This window comes from Glycine max, chromosome 4 (assembly GCF_000004515.6).
Source record: "Glycine max cultivar Williams 82 chromosome 4, Glycine_max_v4.0, whole genome shotgun sequence".
Classification (NCBI taxonomy): Eukaryota; Viridiplantae; Streptophyta; class Magnoliopsida; order Fabales; family Fabaceae; genus Glycine; species Glycine max.
Window position 1 is genome coordinate 8,640,874 of NC_016091.4, and position 23,446 is coordinate 8,664,319.

At 34.0% G+C, this 23,446-nt stretch overlaps 1 protein-coding gene across 1 annotated transcript; it reads left to right on the forward strand.

Moving 5' to 3' along the window:
• The first annotated feature begins 4,213 nt into the window (after window positions 1-4,213).
• LOC102662616 (alpha-glucan water dikinase 2) lies at window positions 4,214-22,048 on the forward strand. Its single transcript, XM_006578233.4, has 11 exons — window positions 4,214-4,430; window positions 4,532-4,641; window positions 5,946-6,024; window positions 6,113-6,204; window positions 6,313-6,469; window positions 7,224-7,517; window positions 7,600-7,710; window positions 7,802-7,900; window positions 8,007-8,138; window positions 20,902-21,036; window positions 21,891-22,048. Exons 1-10 carry the CDS (start codon window positions 4,350-4,352, stop codon window positions 21,013-21,015), a joined length of 1,269 nt encoding a protein of 422 aa, XP_006578296.1. The 5' UTR covers window positions 4,214-4,349; the 3' UTR covers window positions 21,016-21,036; window positions 21,891-22,048.
• The last annotated feature ends 1,398 nt before the right edge of the window (window positions 22,049-23,446 follow it).

The following is a 23,446-nucleotide window of genomic DNA, read 5'->3' on the forward strand; positions in this document are numbered from 1 at the left end:
TTATCAACTACACATTCTCATGTGTGTCTTGTCCTGCTTTTCTCAATAAAATTGGGGACCCCGAAGAAGTGGTGTTTTCTGATATGAATTTGGGCCAGAGCCTGGGCAATTGCCCAGGGTAGCCGGGCCTTGAAACCGCCTATGGTTGTGAATATGAATTTGAAAACAATCTCTTTACATATGTAAGATGGGGTATAATATTAATGACCTTCATTCATACCTTCACATAGCCAGGAACTTCTGGACATTGGAGCACGTTAGTTTATTTTTTTTATAATGAAAATAAGTAGTGTATCTTTTAATATATTATGAAAATTAATTTCCATAATGTAGTAAAATATAACTATGTTATAGAAACTAGTTCATGTAAAATATGCAAAAGTTAAAAAGTGGGAGCATAAAGGTGAGAGAAGATAAGATATTTTTAAAATATATAAAAAAAATATAAAAAGTAAGCTCTCCACCCTTCCTCCATCTCTAAGAATAAAATAACCAACATGCAAGTACTCTTTCACATGCAACCTTTTAATAAGATATAAAAAAATAGAGATATAAGATTGATTTAAAGGAAAAATAAAATAAAATCAGAAGATAAGAAAAATTAACAATTCTAATAACTAATATTTGTCGATAAAAAAATATGAGGGTGTGAAGATAAGAGAGAATAAAAATATTTTGAAAATATTAAGAAAAAAGGTAATGGTGAGAAGAGGGGAAAAAAGGTAATGATAAGAAAAGGGGAAAAAAAAGGAACAAAAATCAATAACACCAATTAAAAGTCGATCCAATAATCCACTTAAACTGTTACTAAAATAATTGATTAGTTGAATTAGTTAAGTCATTTATTTTCATAACATTGTCCATACACATAAATTGAAAAAAAAAATCTTAAAAATATGTTAAATTATTTCATAGATTCTTTGAAATGAATGTATGACGTTAGGTCATTAAATTATTATTATTTTTTAATTGTGTAATTGAACTGATATTTATTTTTTAATCAGATTCTCATGTCTAATTGTTATGACAAAAAATTAATCACATACTTAATTGTATAAATTTAATATTCTCACATCTCATTCTCATCTCTACCGATTATATCAAACAAGTTCTTCAATCAGTGTTCTCTCACATTTGCTGGTTGACTCAATCTGAATATTGTTTCACAAGTATTTTCATGTTTCACCTTATAACTGCGCATTTACACAATTGACTTGGACAATTAATTTTGCACTCAACCTTAATATTATTTCAAAAGCCTCTTCATATTTCACCCTATAATAAATTTATACAATTGACTCACACAATTAATTTTCTATAACGATAATGATATGGAAGGATCAATTAAAAAAATAAAAATTCAAGAATTCAGTTGAAAAAAATACTGAAATCTAATTAAAAATTGTAAAATATATAATTTAGGTCCCATGGAGTAATCTTTGTTTACAAAATTTTAATGCTCACGGGGCATCTTAGGTCAAGTAACTTGTTTATTTAATTAAAACAAATGGACATTTTAAGTAACTGCTCGCCAATTTTGTATTTTTATTTTTTTATAAATACTTGAAAGTTTACTACTTGACTGATTAAAAATGAAGTAACTTATTAGAATCGGTCTAACAGTGAAAGTTTAAGTGACACGTATAAGGTTTTAGGTTCAATTTTGGTTGTCGTCACTGTATAAAAAAATAAAATAATAAACAAGTTGAAGTTGAACCCACCCCGAAACTTAATTTATTTATTTTTGGTAACACCCTGAAACTTGATTTAACTTAACGCATATGCAGTCTTAAGATCCCACCCGTCCGCGCGAAATCAAAACCATCAACCCTCCAAAACCTGAAAACGAAACGATTGCTATCCGCTTCTCACACTACTACGCGATCCTTCCTTACCAACACAAACCAGGGTTCATAACACCTCCATTTCACTCCCAACTCAATGCATATTGGAAGTGCTGCGAGAGGCATTTCAATGCAAATACAACGGATGGAAACAAAATGAACGCAAAAATATACTTCTTCAAACTTAATTTTGCAACGGATTCCAAACATGCTCTCAACCGTAGCAGGTATTCCTAATTTCTCGTTTCCATTTCCCTATTTCTTTCACGCTTAGATTCTTCTCCGAACGCGCGTAATCTATCGCACGAGACAGTGTTTGATTCTCCTAAGATGAAACGGAGAAAGCGCAGCAACGGCCAGAGCAGAAACGATTGCGTTCTCCTCCACATACTAACATTCCTGAACGCCAAACACGGCGTAAGAACCTGCGTCTTGTCGACGCGATGGAAGGACCTCTTGAAGCGTCTTCCAAGCCTCATTCTCCACTTAAGTGAAACATCTGGGGTCTCATTTGACAAATGACAATCAACCTTACTGAGTACAATCTCCATTTTAAACATGAATTCTAATATGCAGGTCGAACCACTTACCGGGAGTGTCCTTCATATGCTAAATTCTAACGTACGAATCATGTGCTCTGTCATTTGTATGTGTGCTTCTCTGCATATGCATGGGCCCCTTTTGTTTTTTGGGAGCCTTCATGAATCATTTAGTTTCTACTAGACATGTATATTGATGGCTATTTTCTTTTTGGCTATGATTTTTGTTTTGTATCGAGATTATTCCACTTTTTCGCGTTGATCTATAGAGCAGAAAATTTGATGGACAATAGTTGAAAGCACACTGAAGCGAATAGTAGAGAGGTTGGTTGATAATGTAAGTTGTAAGAATATTAAATTGAAATGTAAGTAAATGATTCGCAATGTAAAGACTTTTATTGAAAGAAGTGGTTGGAAATATACACTCAACTCAAAGAACCAACAGTCATTGATATGAGACCTGATAGGTGTTACAGGGTGTTTGGTATAAATGTTTCAACAACAAAAAATAAATACAAGAGTCTTATAGATTTTTAACTCTTAGTGGTTGAATCATGCTATACAGACATGTGTAAAATAGGCTTGATGAAAATCTGTCGTCTATCTTGATTTACTTATTGAGATTTGTGTGCGAACTAGTATAGAAATCACAAATGAATCAAACTTGAGTTTCATTTTCAATTCATCATTCTTTCTAACATATATCTTGATAATTTGATAAAACATTAGATAATGTATAAACATGTAAAAAAATACATTCATTCTTATAACGTTTAATTTATTGACTTGATTGCTGCAAATTAAAAACGGTGATATCGAACCAATATACAAGATTTAAGGCAGTTCAGGTATCCAACACAGCTATCTCTTTCAAGGCAATTTTTAATTATACCTACATTCTAATATTGTTAGATGATATCAAAGGGTGATATCTAATATCGTCATTAAAAGTGAATGAACGCATCTGATGCTGCCCCAATTGCCCAAAGCAAGAAGTAAAATAGCCGTCTATTTGGATTCCGGTTTGAAAAATTATACACGGAGACTTTCATGTTGTGACACCTTAAAGAAAAAGAAAGGAGAAAGAAATAAAAATATGACAAGTAACGTGATAAAGTTATAAGATTAACTTTGTAATGGTAATCGAAGGAAAAATGAGAGAGGCAGTAAAAAATTTCACTAATAAAAATTAATAAATTAACGTTTTGCTTGCTGATTAAAAAATGGAAAATAACAATTTAATTAAGAAAAAAAATCTGTCAAAATAAGTATTTATAATATATAAATTCCCACTTTTTAATAAAAGTAAATCTACACATGATGGTGATTAGTGATGGAATTTCAAAATAAATAAAAAAGTTAAAATATATTTTTTTTCACTCATCTTATTTTCGTTAGTTTTTTTTATGCTATTAATATTGATTTTGATTGACATGATAAATATCTATTTGATGTGATATTTGTAATAATATTGAACCGTTCTTCAAATTACTCTCTGAAAATTAATAAAATATATTAAATAGGAAATAAATTAATAGATATTCAATATTTTAAGAATGATCTGTATAATATTATTATTTTTAGAGGGAGTGTAATACTCGAACAACAAATTCATGGTTTATATACTGATAAAAAAACAAAAAAAAATAAATTGATGTTGTATATTTATGTTTACATATCTTGCTAACAAGTGTTTTCGCCGATACAACTTGTAGCATCTTTCGAAATTCTGCTCTCAAAGCAAAGCATTCGGTTCTTTTTCCATACTTTAATCTTAGCGGTGGCGCTCAACCTGGAAAATGGTCCTTCCAATCTTTCTGTCCTGTCTGCAGCATCTCTTCACACATAAAACATTTTTTTTTAAAAAAAGGATCGTATAAAGGAAATTGGTAGCTATAAAAATTGAAACTCAATCTTCTTTTTCCATTTTTCGTTTTCGTTGCGAACAAAAACATAAACAGTAGCTATGGCGCCATCTGGGTCAAGCAACAATGCCATGGCTCCTCGTGTTCTTCATTTTGATCTAATTGAAGGAATGCAATTTGCGGTACAAGGCTTCTCTTGAGTCATTAATTGTAATTTTAGCTAACTTGAGATATAATAAATCGTATATCATTAATACTTTTTTTGTTTGTTGAATCTTCCTAGATTATTATATCCGGATCATTGGAGAATCGCAACGTGCGAATTGAATTTCAACTCAAAAATTGTACAGGGACTTGGATCCTTCACTGGGGTTTTGTCTTCAATGGGAATAAGTAAATAAATACTACTACCTCCGTTACTTTTTGTTTTTTTAGAAATTAAAAAATATAATAAATTTTCTTCATTTTATTAAAATAATTGTATGATTTCCTATTTTATTCCATTTTTTTCTCATTCCATAATAAATGTATTGTAAATTAATTAAATAATAAAAGATAAAATAAGGATCTTATTGATGAAATAATATTACATTTGTCCTTAAATATGAGCTGCAACACTCTAAACAAAATGTATTTATTGTTCGGTAGTCTATCACTTAAAGAACATTATAGTTAAATATGTTTGATTTGAATGAGTTATGAGATGAATAATTTTATAGGAAATTTTTCAGAAAACGTGTGAGTGAAAACAAAACATACTAAAAAAAATTTTGTGCTAGTAAGTGGGGATTGACAATGATCCTGAAGTCGAATGGTGTAAGAGCTTGTTGTCAAGATCTTAGAAATGACTACATGCGAAGAGTTTTGACCATTAAGAATGATGAGTGACGTGTCATCATCATGATGAGTGACGTGTCATCATGTGAAAACCATTAAAAATGTTGTCGTGGTGTAAGAACCATCGATAAATTGATAATTAGAGACGTTACATGAGTTTCTATTTTTCAATTTTGTTTATCCTTTTTTATAAGACTCTTCATGTTGTTTTTTGTAATAATTATTTTCACCAAAATAACCTTAATTACTTTACAATAAATGTTATGAATTAAAAAGATAAATATATTATCTCTAATAAGGATTGATGTGAATTAATTAAAAGAATCTTATTTTTAGAAAGAAAGGTAGTAATTAATGTAATTTTCAACTTTGTAATCGATAGATAAATAGAAACAATTTTTTTCCGAAATTTGACAATTAAAAAACAATGGAGAAAGTAAAACCTTTTTCTTTTTTCAAGAAAAATGCTTAGGTGTGCAATTTTTATTTTTCATCCGAATCACTAATTCCTAGAATCAGTGTGCATTAGCCACTTAGTGTGTTGATTAATTGAGATTATTTCAGTTTATTCAATAATTTCAAGTTGGAATTTTTTATATGCATATAATAGTTCAACTTGAGCCTCCACTCAGCTCGATTAGGATTACCCTGACTTCCATAGAGGATGCCTACTAATAAAAAATCAGTGTGCATTAGTGTTGGATTATTTGCGGATATGGAATTTTAAATATGTTTTTGCTACACTATCTATATCTTTGATGATTTGTCATACCTTGTTAATTGTTGCTTCACGTAACAACTGTTTAAAGGCAAAAAACAAGTGAAATGAAGTGTACAAACTTTTATTTTGTCCTCTGTAGGAATTGGTTCATTCCAGCTGGTAATTCTTCTGGAGCAAAATCTTACAAACAGGGTGCATTGCAGTCACAATTTACAAAGGTTTTATTTTATCCTTAAAATTCAACAATATGGATAAATGATGCTCCAGAGGTCAGCATGTTAAAGTTTTTTTATGCATGATTTGCAGAATGGACAGATATACATGCTTATAATTGAGTTGCGGGACCCTAGCATACATGCCATTGAGTTTGTTCTGAAAGATGGAAATCACGATAGATGGTTTGCCTCTAAGTTTTTAAATAAACTAAGATTTGTACCAATTTTTCTTGGTTTCAATTTTTGCAACGTTGAACTTGTCCAGTGAAAATTATATTTCTTGGTTTCTAGGTTGAAATTGAACCACAGCAATTTTCGAATAGAGATACCTGCAAGTGATGCTCCTGGAATATCTCATTCTGATTCTAGAATACCAAAAAATCTGATAGAACAGAAGGCTTATTCACGGTGGGAGGGAAGGCCTATAAGTTTGCCCCAGCAACAGAAGGTATTTTTAACATATTGCAGCGAAAAAAAGTTTATATTTTTAAAGAGACTTTCAATGAGAGGCTTGTTCATTTTTCTCACCACTACAATTATAACACGGAGTCTTTTTGGTGGGACATCTGGGTAGACTTTATATATGGTGCTGTGTACATGTAGCCTAGTTTAGAAAATGTGACATGTTGAACATCAAAGGGATTAGAGAAAAAGCACAATGCAAATAGAGTAGAGAGAAAGAAAAAGGAAAGCAAAAGGTGCAAGAAGAGAGGCAAGATAGTGAATCAATCTGTCCTACAACAAATTCAAAGTATGTCATATATATAGATACTCTTTTCAAGGGTACCTTCAAATTTGCTCTCATTTACTGAAGTGGTAATTACAAGTAGCCTTAAGAATTAAAGTCACAACTTGAAGAGCCATAACTATCAACAAAGTGAAATATTAAAACTCTTTGGAATTAATATTGTTGATACACTTGTACCCCTCTTCATTTCTATCATAAGGCAATATTTCTTCAATATAAAATGACAGTCTATGCATTGAAGTGAACCTACGAGGATGGGAAATTTTCATCCTAGTTCTCTCGTTTACATATAGAGTCTTTTCCTGTGTAATGGTTTTTTGTTGTCTTTCTGCTGTAGCTATGTTAATAAAAGTATGATCACTATGTTTTGTTGTATCAAAGATATGCCAAACTTTATTATTCATTTTCTGAAACAAATTTCAGTCCCATTTGTACTTTCACATTTTTGGTGCAGCAAAATTATGATATTGCATTGAGAGAGCTCCCAAATCACTTATCAAAAGGAATAACCTTGACCGAGTCACGGAATAGCTATCTAACTGGAGGAATAAAACCTGTGAATGATAACAGAGATAAACTCAGAAGTGGTATCCAATATTCCTACCTTAATATTGAAGACTGGTTGCAAAAGCATTCTGAAGGGCATGCCAAAGGCACCATATCAACAGCAGCTCTTATAGAGAATTTTATAGGGGGAACAGATGTATTGTCAAAGCAAATATATCATGTTCATAACTATGAGATTATGGTTAGTTTTGTTGTTATCATTCTTGTCATGCCTCAAGGACTATTTTTTTTTGGACAGTTTTAAGACTTTCATGCATTGATAGGTATTTTCAAAAACCATTAATGGCAACAACCACATTTTCATTGCTGCAAACACAAAAGGTACTACGGTGCTTCACTGGGGTGTATGCAAGTCCTCTCCAAGTGAGTGGTTGGTGAGTTTATAATTTCATATTCTTAAGCCTCTGTTACAGCAGTTACATGTTTTTTTTGGTTTCATTATCTGATTTTGCTATATTGTGGAAGGTGCCACCACAAGAGATATGGCCAGAAAACTCAAAACTGGTTTCTGGAGCATGTCAAAGCTATTTTAGAGATAACTTTGCAGGGAATAGATCCTTTCAGGTTGTTTATGCAAGTGCATTGTTTCACAGTCCTACTATTGTGGATTCATGGGTTAAAGACATATACTAACCATACACCTTTCTTACCCCCCTTTTCCCGAAAAAAGATTGTAGATGTCAATTTGCAGAAAAGGAATTTTGCTGGTATTCAATTTGTCATCTGGACAGGTGGATATTGGATTAAACACAATGGGGAAAACTTCTTCGCGGAGCTCAAACCAATCAATCCAACTGAAAAGGTCATTTTCATATTTCTTCTTTAACATTTTTCATGTTATGTTAAAATATGCAGGCCATAGTTCCACATGCTCACCCTTTTGGCCTCTTGCAATTAAAAAGTTCCTGAAAAAGTTTTTAAATGAATTAGCATATAGAACACCAGGTGATCAATTCCAGTCAGTTGTATTCACATTGTAATGTTGATTATTTAATATTTCATTTCAATTATGTTTCCATGATCCCTGTATGCCTTCATCGAATTCTGTCAACTTTTGCTTGATTTCTTCACTACTTTTTTTTTTTTTTTGTTTCTTCACTACTTTTTTTTTTTTTTGAAGTTCCCCATGTAACTCTCTTGCAATTTGTTTGTCCTATTGACTGCAATTCTTTTTCGCTCCATTTTTAATCCTGTGTGTTTTTGTCTTGACTACACTATTAAAGTGCCACCAAAATCGTCAAATATAACAACCTCATTCAATAAAGAAAAAAGAAATCTCAAAAAAGCCAAATAATGCTTTTATTTTTTGGGGATAAGAGAATAATAAATTAATAGAAAGAAATGAGAGAATTTACATCCGAAGAATCATAAGAAATTGAAAGGAAAACAAAATAGTGCGCCAAAAAGGTGCAAAATAATGTCAGATAGGCTTTTCTGATTTTAGGACTGACCTAAGGGTAAAACAACTAAAACTTAAGTTTTAGGCTCATTAACAAAAAATTATTTATTATTAGTCTTTTAAAGTAAAAAATGTCACATATGTTGTCAAGAAAGTCCAATATATAAGTCTCTTATTAAAAGTAAACAAAGTTTCTCTCCAAATTTGCCTTAGGCCTCACTCATTATTGGGTGGGCCCTGTCTAATCTCTTTCCAAATGAAAGATTGATCTTTGAGGGAGTTTTGGACTTCTGAAATGATCGCCAGGTAGGATTCTTTGGTGATTACGGGAGTAAATCAATAAAAAGACAAATAATATTTGAGATGAATATAATCAAGTAAAACTAGTATGTACTCTAGTTCACTAATTTCATTATCACTAAATTTCCTATGCAAGTTGAAATCTAGGGGAAAATGGAGCCATGTAAAGAAAGAAAAGGATTTTCAGTGGGTGAACTGTGCTAAAAAAGAGAGATGATAGGGGAATATTGAACAAAATGTTTGAATAAGCATGAATTAAGTACCCAAAGAATAAAAATAATCCTTCGAAGTTATCCAAATAGATAGAGACCATTTGAACTACACTATCCAAATTACTATGTGGATTACCACCCAAATATACTGAAAAAATATGAGGCCAGTGTAAGGTTTGACAACAAGCCAAAGATGCATGTAAAGAAAGAATTAAGGACTATATTCAACCAACTACACTGCTCTTAGCCAAATTATCCTTGAAAACAGTGATAACTTCAAAGAACTTGGGAATAGAAAGAAAAGAAAAAAACTGACAAAGTTATCACTTTCCTCAACTAAAACCAGAATGCTCCTATTAATATTTAATGTAGTATTAATGATGGCCTCTAAAAGGATTTCAGAAATGAAAGAATAGAAGATCTCAAACTTCAGAAATGGAGTATTGATATTAACTAACTCAACTGAAAACAGTTACATCTCTAGTATTTATACTAGAGTTAGACAACTGTTATAACTAACATTAGTAACTGCCAACTAACCTTAAGTTACTTGAGTTAACTAACACAACTAACCAACAGTAGTTAAAAAACAGAAAAGGAGTAGTTCTACTATCCTACTCTAATATCCCTGACAAGCTCATGAGGTCCTTCGTTTACAAAAGTTTTGTGAACAACTATGAGCTTGTCCCTAAAAACAATGAAGTTGGAAGGAGATAGAGATTTGGTGAGGATGTTAGCATATTGGTCAACAGTAGGAACATGAATCACTTGAAGACTCTTTTCCATAAATTTTTCTTTGACAAAAAACAAATCAAGCTCCATATGCTTGGTTCTGGAATGCAGAACTGGGTTGTGGGCTTGAGAGACTGTGCTCATATTGTCACAAAAGATCACTGGTGTAGTGTGTCTAACTTTTAATTCAAATAGCAAAGTCTGAATCCAAGTCACTTCAGTAGAAGCAAGAGCTAGGCTTCTATACCCTGCTTCTGTACTAGATCTAGCAAAAACTTTCTGCTTCTTTGACCACCAGAACACTAGATTAGGTCCTAAGCAAATTTCTGCCCTTGAAGTAGATAGCATATCATCTAGATCTGAAGCCCAGTCAGCATCACAACATGCCTGGACAGAAAAATTGGATAGTTTAGAGGGTTGTAGCCTTAATCCCAGCGTTAAAGTCCTATTCAGATATCTTAGAATTCTCTTCACAGCTTGCCAATGCTACATAAATTGGCATACTTTATTCATAGAAAAACATATTTCTGGTCTTATTATAGTGGCATACTGCAGTGCCCCAACCACTAATCTGTAAAGAGTAGGATCTCAAAATCTCTCTGAACCTATTTAGATAGTTTGCAGCCTCCAACCATAGGAAATGCAATAGGATTAGCCTCATCCCTTTTTGTCTTTGTTAGAAGATCCCTAAGATACTTGGATTGAGTAAGAGTAAGAGAACAATCAGGATGATAAGTGACTTCAATCCCTAGAAAATAGTCAAGATCTCCAAGATCGTTTAAAGAAAACACACCGTTTAGCCGAGTCACCAGTGTTCGAATTAGTTTAAAGTCATTCCCTATGACTATAATATCATCCACATAGATTTATGTAAATTCTAGAAGTTGCCTTAGAATACACAAATAGAGAGGGATCACACTAGGGATAAACTGAAACTACAACAAAGTGTTTTAGAGTTTATCATATCAGGCCCTAGGAGCCGGCTTAAGGCCATAGATCGCCTTGTTCAGTTTACAAACTAGCTGCTTGTCAGACTTTTCAAAACCAGATGGTTGCTGAATGTAAACTTCCTTTTCTAGCACACCATTTAAGAAAGCATTATTTACATCTAGCTGTTGAAGGGAACAGTTATTTGAAATGACAAGAGTAAGAATGATTCTTTCAGTAACAGGTGAGAAGGTTTCATTATAATCATGACCGATTCTCTGATGAAAACCTTTTGCAACCAGTCGAGCCTTATACTTGTTGACAAATCCATCTAGATTATGTTTCAGCCTAAAGACCCATTTGCAGCCAATAGCCATTTTGTTAGGAGGTAACTCAACTAAAGTCCAAGTGCCATTCTTGACCAAAGCATCAAATTCAGATTGCATGGTTGCATACCAGGTAGGATTTAAGATGGCAGATTTGACAGACTTAGGTTCAGCATGAGTCAATAGCAGCGTAGGATTTAAGTCTAGGTTTCTCAATGCTAGATTTGGCCCTTGTACATACGAAATGAACAAGATGTCCCAAGAGATTATTAAAGTGGCTAAAGAGACGTTGGGTGAATCTAGAGGTTTTGGACCTAGGGGTAAAGAATCGTGGTGGTGGAATGAAAATGTTCAGAGCAAAGTTAGAGTAAAAAAGGAGTGTTTCAAGGAGTGGTCTAGGTGTAGAAATTCTGAAACTTGGGATAAGTATAAGATAGCTAGAAATGAAACCAAAAAGGCGGTGAGTGAGGCAAGAGCCCAAGCTTTTGACGGACTATACCAAGCTCTAGGAACCAGGGACGGAGAAAGATCTATATATAGGCTTGCTAAGGGTAGAGAGAGGAAGACTAGAGATTTGGATCAAGTAAAGTGTGTTAAGGATGAAGAAGGCAAAGTCTTAGTGCATGAAAAAGATATCAAGGAAAGGTGGAAGGCGTATTTCCACAACTTATTTAATGATGGATATGGATATGACTCTAGCAGTCTAGACACAAGAGAAGAGGACCGGAACTATAAGTACTATCGTCGGATTCAGAAACAGGAAGTAAAGGAAGCGTTGAAAAGAATGAGTAATGGTAAGGCGGTGGGGCCAGACAACATACCTATTGAAGTGTGGAAAACTCTTGGAGATAGAGGTCTTGAGTGGCTCACCGAACTCTTTAACGAAATTATGAGGTCAAAACGCATGCCGGAGGAATGGAGGAGAAGCACGTTAGTGCCAATCTATAAGAACAAGGGGGATATACAAAATTGTGCAAATTATAGGGGAATCAAGCTCATGAGTCATACCATGAAATTATGGGAAAGAGTGATCGAACGGAGATTAAGAAAGGAGACTCAAGTTACTGAGAATCAATTTGGTTTCATGCCGGGAAGGTCGACCATGGAAGCGATTTATTTATTACGGCGGGTGATGGAGCAATATCGCATGGCCCAACAAGACTTGCACTTGATTTTTATTGACTTGGAGAAAGCGTATGATAGAGTGCCTAGAGAGATTTTGTGGAAAGCTCTAGAGAAGAAAGGGGTTAGGGTGGCATATATTCGAGCTATCCAAGATATGTATGATAGGGTATCGACTAGTGTTAGGACACAGGGTGGAGAGTCAGACGATTTTCCCATCACAATTGGTTTACATCAAGGGTCAACCCTTAGCCCCTACCTTTTTACCTTAATTCTGGATGTCCTCACGGAACAAATCCAAGAGATAGCGCCGAGATGCATGCTTTTTGCAGATGACATAGTCCTCCTTGGAGAGTCGAGGGAGGAGTTGAATGAGAGGTTGGAAACTTGGAGACGAGCTCTAGAAACACATGGCTTTCGCCTAAGCAGAAGCAAATCGGAGTATATGGAATGTAAGTTCAACAAAAGAAGGAGGATTTCTAACTCAGAGGTGAAAATAGGAGACCATATTATCCCTCAAGTCACACGGTTTAAATATCTTGGGTCTGTAATACAGGATGATGGGGAAATTGAAGGGGATGTGAATCATCGCATTCAAGCAGGATGGATGAAATGGAGAAAAGCATCGGGGGTGTTATGTGATGCAAAGGTACCGATCAAGCTAAAGGGAAAGTTTTATCGGACTGCGGTAAGACCGGCGATTTTGTACGGAACAGAATGTTGGGCGGTCAAGAGCCAACATGAGAATAAAGTAGGTGTAGCGGAGATAAGGATGTTGCGGTGGATGTGTGGTAAGACTCGACAGGATAAAATTAGAAACGAAGCTATTAGAGAGAGGGTTGGAGTAGCGCCTATTGTAGAGAAGATGGTGGAAAATAGACTTAGGTGGTTTGGGCATGTAGAGAGAAGACCGGTAGACTCTGTAGTGAGGAGAGTAGACCAGATGGAGAGAAGACAAACAATTCGAGGCAGAGGAAGACCCAAAAAGACTATAAGAGAGGTTATAAAAAAGGATCTCAAAATTAATGGTTTGGATCGAAGTATGGTACTTGATAGAACATTATGGCGGAAGTTGATCCATGTAGCCGACCCCACCTAGTGGGATAAGGCGTTGTTGTTGTTGTTGTTGTTGGATAAAGAAGGTTGAGTTGGTGCAGTAGGTTGTAAAGGTTCAAAAGGATGAGAGGCTCTAGTAACTTCAAGTGAAAGTTGACAAGAGGTAAAAAATGGGAGAGGGATTAACAGGTTCAAGGACAAGTTCAAGAATAGGTTCAGGTTGGGAAATAGAAGTAGAAGCATATGTGGTTGGAAGGGAAAGGCTAGGTTTTGGTGTAGGATGATAGGAAAAGTGTTGTTGTTGTATAGATGCAGTGGATAGTTGGGAGGGTTGTGCACCAACAGAGACAGGAACAGTGGATAAAATAGCGAGGGGGTGGGATTAGGTTGAGAATCAGTGGAAGTAGAAGGTTTTGAAGTAAATAAGGTAGGATAAGGAAATTTTGACTCATTGAATAATACATCTTTAGAGATGTAAATTCTGTCATCTAAAGCATTTATAGCCTTTGTGTGAATTGGAGTAGCCTAAGAAGACACACTCCTGACTTATATTGAAGTTTATGAGAATTATAGGGTCTTAAAAGTGGAAAACAAGCACATCCAAAAATTCTGAGGAAGGAGTAGTCTGGAATTTTGTGAAACGGCTTCAGAAAAGGAACCTTATCTTGAATAGATGTATAGGGAAGTCTATTGATTAAATACACCCTGTGACACCCTCTACCCCACATACATATATGTAATAAAAGAAATATAAGTGCATAACTAATTAAAAGTTCATCAAACACATAATATATAAAAAAATTTCAAGGATAAAAAGTTCACATTCACTTCTCAAATATCAAAATAGAACTAGTCCAAATAAATAAATCAAATTGTCTTGGTTCAAAACACGGCCGTCCAAGTTTATGAAAAGAAATTCAACTAACAATGAAAATCATAAAACAACTACACTATTCATGGAATTATAACATGTTAAATAAAAGCCCTATGTCCCAATGTCACATTTATCAGAGCATTTCCCTGAGAAAGGCTAAGCCTCTCCATCTCCAGCATGAAACTCATCATATGTTGGCTAATTGAAACAAAATGGCACTCAGCCCAAACATAAACACACATCGGGAATGAGTTATCACATTCGTATATAATAAAACACTAGAGCATGTGAAACATATAAATACATAGAGCTGAATTAACATAAACATCATCTCTTCACAAAATCACACTCATTCAAGTTCACAGACTCCAGAAACCAACACCGAAATCTCAATCGTTAACTCAATGAAAGTCAAACATAAGCGTTATGCAACAGATATATTAGACTCAAACCTACATGTAATGTGATACCATTTTTAGTGAAAAACCTTGTCGGGTGCTCAGGAGTAAATGACAAGACTAGCCTCACAATAGGTAAGTCATGTCACTCTCACTAAATGAAATCATAGGGAGACCAGTCACGGTCACTCTGTTTTGCAAGAATGCTCCAACCATGTGAAATTGACATAGGCTTAAAAGAGCAATCAAATCGTGTGTATTTCCCCCCAAGGCCTAGACTCCGAGGAGTCCGTCAGGGCCTCTCCCTCCTAATTTATAGGGTTCACACTTAACACAAGAACATATCAATTTCACAGCAATTTCGCACGGGACATCAATTAGTCCATCAAACACAATCAATTCATGAATAAAAGCATAAGAATAGAATTGAATTTCATAAAATAATCCAAAATTGATCTTCTAGGGATCTTTACACGTGTTCATTCTAAGGAGGTAGAAGGATGCGATTACAAAGGCGAGGATGCTGCAGCGACCAGAGTTGGAACCGCCTGAAGCAATGTTGCAACCAATGGAATTGGAGTTGGCTCAGAATAGACTGGCGAATCTTCGTCAGAACTGGTTGAGGAACCATAATCGCCGTTGGAATTAGTTGAGGAACCGGTACCAATGTTGAAATCGATTGAGGAATAGAATTAGCCATCGGAGTTGAAGAAAACGGTGGTAGAGGGGGAGGAGGAGGTTAAAAATTGTTTGCGGAAGCCATTGTTGAAGCTCAAGATTGAACAAAGCTCTATGATACCATAAAAGGATTTCAGAAATGAAAGAGAAAATCACTAACTTCAAAAATGGAGTTTTGATATTAACTAACTCAACTGAAAATAGTTACATCTTTAGTATTTATATTAGAGTTAGACAGTTGTTACAATAACATTAGTAACTGCCAACTAACCTTAAGTTAGTTGAGTTGACTAACACAACTAACCAACCGTAGTTAAAAAATTGAAAAGGAGTAATTCTACTCTTCTACTCTAATAGCCTCTTATTAAATTTTCTTTTTCTATAAATGCCTAACCTTCATGTTGATTAAATGATGTAGCCTTTGGTCTTACTATTGTTGCAGAGCCCTAATACTTTTCCTTTAGGAATTAAAAGAATTGTGTAACATAATATTTTAGAATTTTTTTTTACGTGAAAAGCCTTACATATTGCTCAATTTACATACAATTCAATAGAGATGCAAAAGAGGTTGTTTTATGGTTATTGGATGAAATTTCTCGTAGAGAGAAAGAAGCTGAGAGATCTTTGATGCACATGTGATTATGATAATTGTTAATTATTTGTTTTTGGACTTCATTACGTGACTCTTTTATCTTTATCTTCTATTGTTTTAGTTTCTGCTTTAGTCAATAAGTGGTTCCTACACTTTAGGAGCAAGTTAGGTTGTTATCCACATATTGCTAAAATCTTGGTAATGTGATAGTTTTATGTTTTATTTGAATTATTATAAATGTACTGCTGCTAATGAATAAAATTTATCATTCCATTCCTTCTTCAAATATTCAACGCATTCCTCTATTCTTTTCTCCTCTTTTTTATTTTTTCTTTTCTTCCATAAAACCAATAAAGTGGTATCATAACTATCTTCTTACGAGACCTGTGAAAATTGACGTTGAAGCAAGCTTTTCATAAGTTGCTCCTCCTGTCTTTGATGGGGAGAACTATGACCTTTGGGCAGTTAGAATGGAGTCCTACCTAGAGGCATTGGATTTCTGGGAAGCTGTGGAAGAGGATTACAATGTTCCTTCGCTGCTAGACAATCCCACCATGGCTCAGATAAAAAATCACAAGGAAAACCAAGAAAGCAAAAGCAAAGACTTGTTTGTTTGCTGGTGTTTTAAAGATTGTCTTCACTAGAATCATGACCATCAAAACACCAAAAGCAATATGGGATTATTTAAAGGAAGAATATGCAAGGGATGAGAGGATTCGAAGCATGCAAGTGCTGAACTTGATGAGGGAATTTGAGCTCCAAAGGATGAAAGAGTCTGAGCCAATTAAAGAATACTCAAATAGATTGCTTGGCATTGCTAATAAGGTTAGATTATTGGGCACTGAATTTGCTGATTCCAGAATTGTATAAAAAATTCTGGTTATAGTGCCTAAGAGATATGAAGCATCAATAACCACATTGGAGAACACAAAGGATCTATCCAAGATCACTTTGGCAAGAGTGTTACATGCCTTGTAGGCCCGGGAGCAGCAAAGGCTTATGAGACAAGATTATGTGGTTGATGGTACTTTACCAGCCAAGCATTATGAATGTGGAAGTACTGTAAATGACCAAAGTAAAGGTAAGGGTAAAAAGAAAAATTACCCACCTTGTCACCATTGTGGCAAAATGGGTAACCCACCATTCAAATGCCGGAGAAGACCAGATGCAAAGTGCAGCAAATGCAATCAGTTTGGACATGAAGTTGTTATTTGCAAAAGCAAGTTTCTACAGCATGAAGACAATGCCCAGGTCATAGAGCAAGATGAAGAAGATCAAATGTTTGTGGCAACATCTTTTTCAGCAAGGAGTAGTTCAGAATGCTGGTTGATTAATAGTGGTTGTACAAACCACATGACATATGACAAAACACTCTTCAAGGATTTGAAGCCTACTAAAGTCTCAAAAATCAGAATTGGGAACGGTGGCTATATTTCGGCAAAAGGAAAAGGAGCCATCGTAATCTCAACAAGTTCAGGTATAAAGACAATCTCATATGTTCTTTATGTACTCGATATTGACCAAAATTTTCTTAGCGTAGGTTAGTTGATAGAAAAAGGATTTAAAGTATCCTTTTTGAAAATCAACATTGCCTTATCTTTGACATTGCTAGTCAGGAGATGCTGAGAGTTAAAACGAGAGGTAAAAGCTTCTCATTTGATCCAATTGAGGAGGAGTGGGTAGCCTATTTCACTCAAGCCAGCCCCATAGAACTTTGGCATAAGAGACTTGGCCATTGTCATATTCAAAGAATGTTGAACATGAAGAAGAAAGACATGACAAGAAGTCTAATGGTGTTTTCTCGCCAAATTGCAATGCTTGCCAGTTTGGTAAACAAAATAGAATGCCATTTCCCAAATCAACTTGGAGAGCCTCTCAAAAGATGCAACTAATTCACACTAATGTGGCAGAACCTCAAAGAACACCATCACTACAAGGTAGTTCATACTTTATTCTTTTCATAGATGATTTTACAAGAATGTGTTGGATTTTTTTCTTAAAATTCAAGCATGAAGTGGCTAGAGTATTTATAAAGTTCAAGAAGATGGTGGAAACTCAAAGTGGCTGCAAGATTCAAGTTCTAAGATCCGATAATGGGAAGGAATATACCTCAGCACAATTTATTTTATTTCATGAAGAAGCTGGCATTGAACATCAACTCACAACTCTATACACTCTAGAGCAAAATAGAGTTAGTGAAAGGAGAAATAGATCGATAATGGAAATGGCTAGATGTATGTTGCATGAGAAGGAATTGCCTAAACAATTTTGGGCTGAAGCAGTTAATACTACAGTATTTCTTTAAAATTGGCTTCTAACCAAGACCTTAGAAGATAAAACTCCTTTTGAGGCTTGGTATGGGTATAAGCCTTCACTGATCTTTCTTAAAGTGTTTGGTTGTGTTTGTTTTGCACATGTTCCACAAGTTAAGCGGGACAAACTTGACAAGAAGGCGATTCTGGGTATTTTTGTGGGCTATAGTTCAATTTCAAAGGCCTACAAAGTGTATCATCCTCAAATTGGAAAGATGGTTATCACAAGAGATGTGCATTTCAATGAAGATCATAATTGGGATTGGAAGAATCCACAAAGAACAAATGGATCCTTAAACAATATTGAAGACAATCATCTTGAAGAGCAAACAACAGAGTTGTTGCAGAATGAGTTAGAAGGTGAACCCTCAATTAGAGGCACAAGGTCGTTGTCTGACATTTATCAAAGATGTAATGTAGTAATATGTGAACTTGCTAGCTGTGAAGAAGCATTAAAAGACCCAAAATGGAAAATTGCAATGAAGGAGGAGATGTCAATGATTCAGAAAAATAGAACATGGGAGCTAGTTGACAACCCTATAGATAGAAAAGTCATTGGAGTTAAATGGGTTTTCAAAACAAAGCTTAATGCATATTGCTCAGTCAACAAATACAAGGCCAAACTCGTAGTAAAAGGGTATGCACAAATTTTTGGTGTTGATTATTCTGACACTTTTGCTCCTATGTCCAGATTAGACACAATTAGATTGGTGTTAATGGTTGCTGCTCAAAAAGGCTAGAAAGTATTTCAGTTAGATGTCAAACCTACCTTTTTAAATGGAGTTTTACAAGAAGAGATATATGCAGAGCAACTAGAAGGATTTGTGAAGCGAGGTGAAGAAGATAAAGTCTATCTACTAAAAAAGGCCTTCTATGGCCTAAAGCAAGCACCAAGGGCTTGGTACAACATGATATATGATCACCTTTTGAGCATCGACTTTGTAAAAAGCTTATTTGAATCCACTCTTATGTGAAATGTAAGGGAAACAATTTTCTCACAATTTCCCTCTATGTTGATGATCTTTTAGTGATCGGAGATAATACAAGGCTGGTTGAGGAATTCAAATAAGAAATGATGCAGGCTTTTGAAATGAAAGATCTTGGTCTTATGACCTACTTTCTTGGAATTGAGATTAAACAAAGTGAGAATGATGTGTTCATCTGCCAAAAAAATATGCAAAGGAAATATTGAAGAAATTCAGATGAAGGAATGTAAAATAGTTAGCACACCAATGAATCAAAAAGAGAAGTTGAGCAAGGAAGATGGTGCTGATAAAGTTGATGAAGGATATTATAGGAGCTTGATTGGATGTCTAATGTATCTCACTACAACAAGGCCAAACATTCTATTTGTTGTAAGTCTCCTCTCTCGATTTATGCATTGTGCTAGTGAAATTCATTTAAGAGCAGCAAAAAGAATATTGAGGTATATTAGAGGCATTGTTGATTATAGTGTCAAACTTGAGAAGTGTCAAGAATTAAAGTTATATGGATTCTCTGACAATGATTGGGCTGGATCCATTGATGACATGAAAAGCACTTCAGGATATTGTTTCAGCCTAGGTTCAGGAGTTTTCTCATGGTGCATAAAGAAGCAAGAGATTGTAGCACAATCCACTGCAGAAGCTGAATTCATAGCAGCAACAACAGCTGTAAATCAAGTTTTGTGGTTAAAAAAGGTTTTATGTGATTTACATATGCAGCAGAATCATATGACAGAAATTTTCATTGACAACCAAGCAGCAATTGCAATTTCAAAGGATCCAGTGTGTCATGGGAAGGCTAAACATTTTAACATCAAGCTCTACTTCTTAAGAGAGATGCAACAAAATGGAGAAGTGATTTTAGTTTATTGCAAGTCAGAATATCAATTGGCAGATTTGCTTACAAAACCACTTCCTGTTAGCAAGTTTGAGCTCTTAAGACAAAAGATTGGAGTTTGCAGATCCTAAAGCAAGGAGGAGTGTTAATTATTTGCTTTTGGACAACATTACGAGGCTCTTTTATCTTTATCTTCTATTGTTTTAGTTTTTGTTTTAGTCAATAAGTGGTTCCTACACTTTAGGAGCAAGTTAGGTTGTTATCCACATATTGCTAAAATCTTGGTAATGTGATAGTTTTCTATTTTATCTGAATTATTACAAATGTAGTGCTGCTAATGAATAAAATTTATCATTCCATTCCTTCTTCAAATATTCAACGCATTCCATTCCTCTCTGCTTTGCTCCTTTGTTTTATTTTTCTTTTCTTCCATAAAACCAACAATAATTAGGTGTTTCACAAAACCTTTTATTTCATTTTCATTAAAACAAAGTTTATGATAACTCTCTAGGTTACTTTCTAGTGACTTCTTTGTCTAGTGAGACATATAGACAGGAGAACATTGTAATACAATTATTACAAAGACTTGAAGGAAAGGAAAGGAAAGGAAATGAATATTGTAATATAGTCGTTGTTAGTTTACTTCCTTTTCTTCTTATGTTTTCCCCTTTTTGGTTTTTATGTTGTTGAAGATCTTTACTATCATCATTGTAGTGTAAATTCCTTCTTTTCACATTGATTTTTTTTGTATTAAAAAATTATATATATTGTAGTTGAACTCTGAAATGATTATTTAATATGTTTAATTTTTCTTAGGTTCAATATTGCCACGGAGCTGATAGATCGTTGCAAAACAGAAGGGGAACTAGGGCTGATTGGAATATTAGTTTGGATGAGGTTCATGGCTTGCAGGCATCTCACATGGAATAAGAATTTTAATGTAAAACCTTGGTAAATAATTATCCTTTCACTCCTTTTACTAATTATTCTTTCCATAGAAGTTCTTGTTTCATATCCATTTTGTGATAATTATAGCATCTCCTTTTCTCGCTCGATAGACTATTTCTTTTGAACTTTGGATTATTCTGTTCAATTTCACTATGGATTTGTTATAAGTGAAACATAAATCTCCTTTCTTCTTTAGGTTAGACTTGTATGTGTGCACCATTTTCATGATACACTTTTTAGGCCATCATAGATGTGATATTGGGTACCTTCAATTGTCCAAAAATTTGTTTTTCCTCTTGGCTTTCCCAGTGCAATATATATATATATATATATATATATATATATATATATATATATATGTCTAATCCTAGGTATAAGGGGCATGTGTCGAGATCGCACGTCGACTATAAATATGTAGAATATTAGCATTTTGTTAGAATATATGGTCTAATGTGATGATAATGATTGCTAATTAGTTAGCTAGTGATTAGGATTGTAAGTTAGCTACTAATTGGATCCTAATTAGCTCCTTTATTACTCCATTGATTGATTTTTAATCTAGCTGTAAATACAAGATCAAGTATGTAACCCTCCCTCATACACAATTTCTCTCAGACATTCTTTCTCTCAACCCTTATAATTTAGCAATGTAGTTTGAATGGTTGTAGTTGATGGTGGATCGTCGGTCCAATTAATAATTTGCCTTAGCCCAATTTCATAAAGTATTTTGTCGTATTGTCAACTTGTTCATGTTTGATATTCCTCACTTATTGTTCTATATAGAGTAATACTAATCTTAATCGTTGGTATCACAAGCCTATCTGTTGCTTATGAAATGAATTGTATTCCATTTGCAGTGAAATCAGCGAAGCTCAAGACAGATTTACTAATTTTCTGCAAACAATATACTTGAACTAGCCAAGCAATAGGGAGATGCTAGTAAGAGAATCCGTGATGAAATTCTTCTTGTAACATTTCATTTTTCGTAAATAAAATAAAAAGGTTTTTTAGTAAAAAGAAATAGAAAATGGTGAGACTTTTATAATTAAATAAATAAAGATAAATAGCTGTATTAAAATAATGATTTGAAAAAAAATATTTGATTTATTTGTTTGATAGGAAATAAAATAGAGTTCTTTTTTATAAAATAATAAAAATAAATAAATAAAATAAATAATAGGCTATGAGTACCATATCTATAAATAGATGTATCTTAGGTCAGTTTTCAGACTCACGATACTTTCTACGCCTCCTCTTCCTCTCAATTTCGTTTTTCCGTCTCCTCTCAAAATCCTCTCTTTTTCCCGCATATCACCAAACCTATCTCAGAAAAATGACGATATCGGACTCATCCACCGTTGGATCATTGTGAAATTTGAGCACCAGGTTCAGAACTCATTTCTGAACATTTTCTTAAGAAAAAAATGTCTGAGCTGAGAGAAATACCCTTTGCATCGTAGTTTTTTCTTTTCCCGCAAAAACTCAAAATTGTCTCGAAAAACTACAATCCCGGACTTGTTAACCGTTGGATTATCGTGAAATTTTGATATGTGGTTTGAGATTCATTTCCGCACATCTTAACCGTTGGGATTTGCAGAATAACATCTATGGAGAGAGAAATACTCATCTCACATATTTAATAGAATGGAGGCTCCAATCCCTTCTCCTTCTCTCTAACATTTGGGAACCCTATCAGAGCAGTCAGAAGAAAAATATGAGGAATCTCAAGAAATCGCTAGAGATGCCGCTATTGCTATCACAATGCATAAGTGAGCCCGCTTAGGGGTAAGGGGTGAGTTATTCACAATTGGGGAGTAGTGAGAACATGTGTAAGGATCCTTAGAGTATCAATTAGATGGGAAGAGTGTTCTGCAAATTTTGATTTTATCTTTATAATTATAACTGTGAATTATATATGTTTAACGAACCAATTTATGTGAAATTGATGTGTTCTTGTGTTGAGTGTGAACCCTAAAAATTGAGTTCTTTTTATTAATGTGAATTATACTCTAAGTAGTATTCCTTTTAATGACTTATTTTATATAAATTATTATCTTATTCTGTATTTACCACGATGATGATTAACATGTTATGTGTGTGTGTGTGTGTGTGTGTGTGTAATGTAATACTAAAATAATAAATTAAAGAAAGTTGTAAGGTTAATGCTTAGTAGTAATTTCTTTTGATGTAATCTTAAATTAATTGTTGTAGAAACTCTTTTGATTAAAAATAATATAGTTTGATTTACTATATATATGTGTGTGTATTTTTTGTCATGCAAATATTATTACTGTATGATGTGTATATGAGTTATGATGTGTGATAAATTATTATAATGAGATTATAATATTGTTATGGAGATTGGGTAGTGCAAAGTGGAATGTGTCAATTTGCGAGATACATGTAACATGAG

Bases quoted from the DNA above. Each gene is read 5' to 3' on its own strand.
- LOC102662616 (XM_006578233.4), top strand. From the start codon at position 4,350: ATGGCGCCATCTGGGTCAAGCAACAATGCCATGGCTCCTCGTGTTCTT. The intron at 6,205-6,312 runs GTTTGCCTCTAA...CTTGGTTTCTAG, and splicing joins GATGGAAATCACGATAGATG to GTTGAAATTGAACCACAGCA. The intron at 8,139-20,901 runs GTCATTTTCATA...AATTTTTCTTAG, and splicing joins CAATCAATCCAACTGAAAAG to GTTCAATATTGCCACGGAGC.